At 44.5% G+C, this 4,719-nt stretch overlaps 1 protein-coding gene across 1 annotated transcript; it reads right to left on the bottom strand.

Annotated features, from left to right (window-relative positions):
- Positions 1-2,960: 2,960 nt before the first annotated feature.
- Positions 2,961-3,761, bottom strand: LOC121760504. The gene has a single exon (XM_042156162.1). It carries the CDS (start codon positions 3,759-3,761, stop codon positions 2,961-2,963), a length of 801 nt encoding a protein of 266 aa, XP_042012096.1.
- Between the last annotated feature and the right edge of the window lie 958 nt (positions 3,762-4,719).

The raw sequence follows: 4,719 nt of genomic DNA, 5'->3' as shown, positions 1-4,719 counted from the left end.
CCCTTTTCCTAACTTTTTTTACCCAGATATACACCCCTAGCCACTGGGACTGTGTGCGTGCAAGGCATAAGACGAGTAAAGCTCACTTGCCAGAAAGGTGTACAAGAAAGTAGAATCCAACTGGGCAAGAGTGATTGAAGGCTCAAGGAAGAAAATCGACCAGGGAGTCATCCCAGGTCCAAAAAAAGAAGGAATAAGGGTGGCAAAGCCACAAAGGAAAAAGAAAAAGAAGAATATGAAGAAAAATGGTCAGAAAAACTTGACCACAAAAAAAGAAAGAGAAGGAATAAGGGTGGAGAAACCACAAGAAGCTACTGACCAGTTGGAGATCAAAGCCAGAAGCGCCAGCCAAGAGAAGCAACAACCAAGAGACCAAATGCACAAAGTTCCCCCACATCAAATAAAGTAGAAGTTTTTTAACCTTAGAGCCTTAGGAACATCCACCCAAAACACTACAAACCAATAGCCCCGTTACAAGCCTTTAAGCCCTTCAGTAGCTGCACGTGAAATCTAAGTCCGAAGCAATTGTGGTTGAACACTATGAGAGAATGCAGTCCAAACATTCCCGGTGAAGGTATGAGTGACTGAGTGAACCTAGTGTTTGGCCGAGAGTTTGGGCGATCTTGACGAACGGATATACTGACTGGAAAGAAAGGGGGGCGGCGGAAGTTCAAGGCTGTCTAAGGCCAGATTGCACCTGATCCCGAGGGGAGGGATGGTTGAAAATATAGCCCAATCTTTGTGTTTAGTCCTTCTGTGTTCGTTTATGTGTTTTCTCTTCTGTGCTTATTTTTGTGTTTTTTTTTCTTTCTGTTGTAGTCTAGGGTCTAGTTTAGGATTGAGTCAGTCAGGGGAGTAACCAGGCTAGAATTCGACTTATTTCTTTTTGTTTATTCTTCACGCTTGAGGACAAGCATGTGGTAAGTGTGAGCAGTTTGATAAGTCGTATTCTAGGCCTTGGTTACTGATCAGTATGATGTGCATAATTGGATTATATCTGCAAAACAGTTGCTTAAGTGTGCAGGATGAGTGTTCTAGCCAGTAGTCAAAGCTTCGGATACTTCAGGTGAAAAGGGCGTCAGAACGATTACATACAGACCAGGATGCATGCAAAAAAATATGGCTCGAGATGGAGAAGAAGGATAGCTGGGGCTGGTCAACCGCAATTAAGGGCAGAGAAGTCATTTTGCAATGAGATTTTACACTAAAATCAAGGGCAAGCCTCCCTATAAAAGGAAACCACTTGGAGAGATAAAGGGAAAAATCATCATCATCCACTCTTAGGTAGAAATCTCTCAGGAGTTCAGTTCTTCAGTCCAGTCCAGAGTCTCCTTCCTCGCCATAGCCATGATCACCTGAGTTCCAGAAACCTCCGGAGTTCCAGACGTTCTCTTTCCAGTCAGCACGATCGTAGTTAGCAGTTCCATCGCCCGGAGTGGCAAAAACAATCTTTATTGCTTTCTAGTTAATCTTGTTTGTTTTCTCTACGTTGGATCTTTCGCATTTCCAGTATTTTGCTTATTTTGAAGTCTTGGTTGTGATCCAAACGTTTTCTAAATGCTATGAAGTTGTTTCGTTTCGGTTGTATCGTTGTTCTTTCTTCTTTTTGCCTAGTTAGCGTAGATCTAGCATTTTCGGTTGTCTCTAGTGTTAAATCGCATATTTCAGTTTAGTAGTTAATTTCTCTAAGTTAGCTGGTTGTTTACTGTTTGATCGCGTTTGAAGATTGTTACATGCGAAGCTCAGTTTACGTGATTCGTACCACCTTGCATGTTGGCCGGTAGGCGAAGTTTCATTTTCAGTGTTTGAGTTGTAGTTGGAATTTTGGTAGTAGATCTGTGTTCTGTAGCTGTTAATCTGTGTTTTCATGGCGTTGAATCTGGTTGGTGATCTGATTATTTTCATGTTGAAGAAGATGACATCTCCATCAAGTTTTGGGACCACTTTGCTTTTTAGTTGCTTTTTACTTTTGTCCTACACTTTTTAGCTTGTACCCTACAGATCTGTCAGCCCAGTCACCATAACTACCACTTATTCTCTGACCTTCAGTTTAGTCTTTTACAGAAACCCAGTACTTTTTACATATTTTTTCTGTTACACCCCATAAACCAATTTCCACGTACGCAACCACCTGTTGACCACCCTTCACCCGTCCTAGTCAGTAGAGTACCATCTTAATTTCCCGTGTAGGTAGAAACTCAACCCAAGCGTGGTACCTAACCAAACCTTCCAGAATATCACCACAATCACTCCAAATCGTCACCATCTCTGTGGGATTCGACCCCTACCTTCACTATACTACCCAGTAGAAGAGGGTTGAGGAATTATTGATACCAGGTTCAGGATTAGCTGGGGCTTGTTTTATCCTGATCAGTAGGATACACCTGGGCTTGAACGACACCTGACACAAACCTGCTCTTTCAGTAAGCCAATCCATTCCCAAAATTATGTCTACGTTCTCCAAAGGCATGACGTGCAAAAGTTGGGCCACTACTCCTAGTTCTCCTAACACAAACTCTAGGTTCGAGCAAGTTCTCACAATATCAATCAAACCTCCAACCGGTGAAGACACATTCATTATCCGTTCAAGCTTAGCAGTAGGGAGTTCTAGGGCATTCACACATGACATCGAAATAAAAGAATGCGAAGCACCCGTATCAAACAACACAATAATAGGTAGTTGTTGGAGCTTTCCCATACCTGCCAAATTCTCCTTGCCCTTGTTAGCTTGTTGCTCATGCACTTGATTTCCTTTCAGGGCATACGCCCTTGCTTGTTGTGGGGCCACTTGTAGGATCGGTTGTGGCTGTTGTGGTGGCCTCTGTCCTTGCCCACTCTTCGCTCCACCTTTGTTGTTATTTGGGCACTCTCGAGACATGTGCCCATTTCCACCGCAGGCATAACACCGAATGCCTCCAACTCTGCACTCCCCACTAGGGTGTTCTCTGTGGGTTTCCCCTCTAATGTGGCACAACTTGGCGTCCATGGTTCTGCGGATGCCGAAAAGTGAAAAAACGCCGCTTGTTGTCAAAAGGAGCTCGGTTTCCCTCCCACTTCCTCTTGTCTCTATAGTTCGATGGGGATGCAGGTGGTGTAGGATTTATCACCCTCTCGTTCTTGGGCAGTGCTTCCTCCACATCTAAGGCGCAACCCAACACCTCGGAATAAGGAATTCCCCTGCGGCTGGCCATAGCTGCCCTTATCTCGGGTCTAAGGCCAGAACGAAACTTCTCCGCCATCTTCTCGTATGTGTCTACCAATTCTGGCGCATACCGGGTCATCGCACATAGAGCGCGGTCGTACTCCGTGACCGTCATGTTTCCTTGTTTTAAGGTGTGGAACTCTACTACTTTCGATCGCCGATAACTCATGGGAACATATTTATTGTACACTTCTTCCTTTAATTCTTCCCAAGTAAGCGCCTCACGGCAAACGGGGTCTATGGTCCTCCTCTTAGTTTCCCACCAAAAATCAACGGGTCCTGTCAGTTGATAAGTCACGCAAGCCAGACGTTCCTTATCAGTGCATCTCATAAAGTCAAAGATACGCTCAAGGTCGCGTACCCATGCTTCTGCCTTCGGGGGCTCTCCCAACCCATCAAACTTGGGCGGGTTCTCTTTTCGAAAGGCCTTGATGTATTCCCTTTCGTTTGGTTGGGGTGGAGGTGGTGGTGGAGGCGGGGGTGGATTCCCGACACTTCCCTCTGTCTGCTCCCCCACATTGTTCTCCACTCTTGGACAACGTCTACGTCTTGGTGGCATATTGATCTAAAACACAAGTTAGCATCGTTGTGAGTAATCGTTATTATCAAAACACCACTTCTTTGAATTCATGCACGCGTACAAAACGATACAACACAAGTACGTAAAGTTATGCGAAAAGTGAACTTCCATAGATAACGTGGAAAGTAAAGTCAAAACATTCATTTGGGAACAAAAGCAAAAGTACTACTTCCATCGTCTTAACAACTTAAAAAAAAGAAAAACATTCATCTATCTATCGTTATATTCTTCCTTTTTCGGGTTCTCGTCGAGCCAACGGAAGTCCTCATCATCATCCATAATATCGTCCACATAGTCACCCTCGAAGCCCGGAATCATCCCTACTTGTGTCGTGGCTTCACCTTCCGTCGCGGGTTTAACCTCAATCATGGGTTTTTCTTCCCAAACTATCTCGCCTTCTCATCTTCTGCCGACGGTGGTTGCTCAGAACGAGAGTCGATCAGAGCACACTGCAAGGCTTTCAGAAAACCTTTTATGTCGCCATCCATCACCTTATTTCATGGTTCATACCACGTAAACCGACTGGCCGTTGCTTCCATCCAAGAGTTTCAGCTCCCGGGCATCAACTCAACCAGTCGCCTGATGCCACTAAAGGACGACGCGTGATACCCGCGGACTTCTCGCTATAGGGTTTCGAAATGGGCGACGACCTCTCTTAAAGGTTTTCCTTCTTCTCTCTCGTAGCGGCGGTAATCGTCTATTGCTTGTCGCATTCTGGCACTATATTGACTGCTCTTAAGCGCGGTTCGTTTCGTTCGTGCCATCTACGTGAAAACGAAAGTTCCTTTTTCAAACATATTTTATATCATTGTTTGTTTGTGATGTTTCCTAAGTTCATCACGTAGTTCGAAGTTTAATATTATCTTAAGGCTTCGTATCTTCATATGTTAATGTCGTGGTATTTTCGCACATATAACACATACTTAGTCATCATACT

This window comes from Salvia splendens, chromosome 13 (genome assembly GCF_004379255.2).
Source record: "Salvia splendens isolate huo1 chromosome 13, SspV2, whole genome shotgun sequence".
NCBI classification, from domain to species: domain Eukaryota; kingdom Viridiplantae; phylum Streptophyta; class Magnoliopsida; order Lamiales; family Lamiaceae; genus Salvia; species Salvia splendens.
The sequence above is the reverse complement of the archived record's forward strand: the minus strand, read 5'-3'. Positions and strand labels throughout refer to the sequence as shown.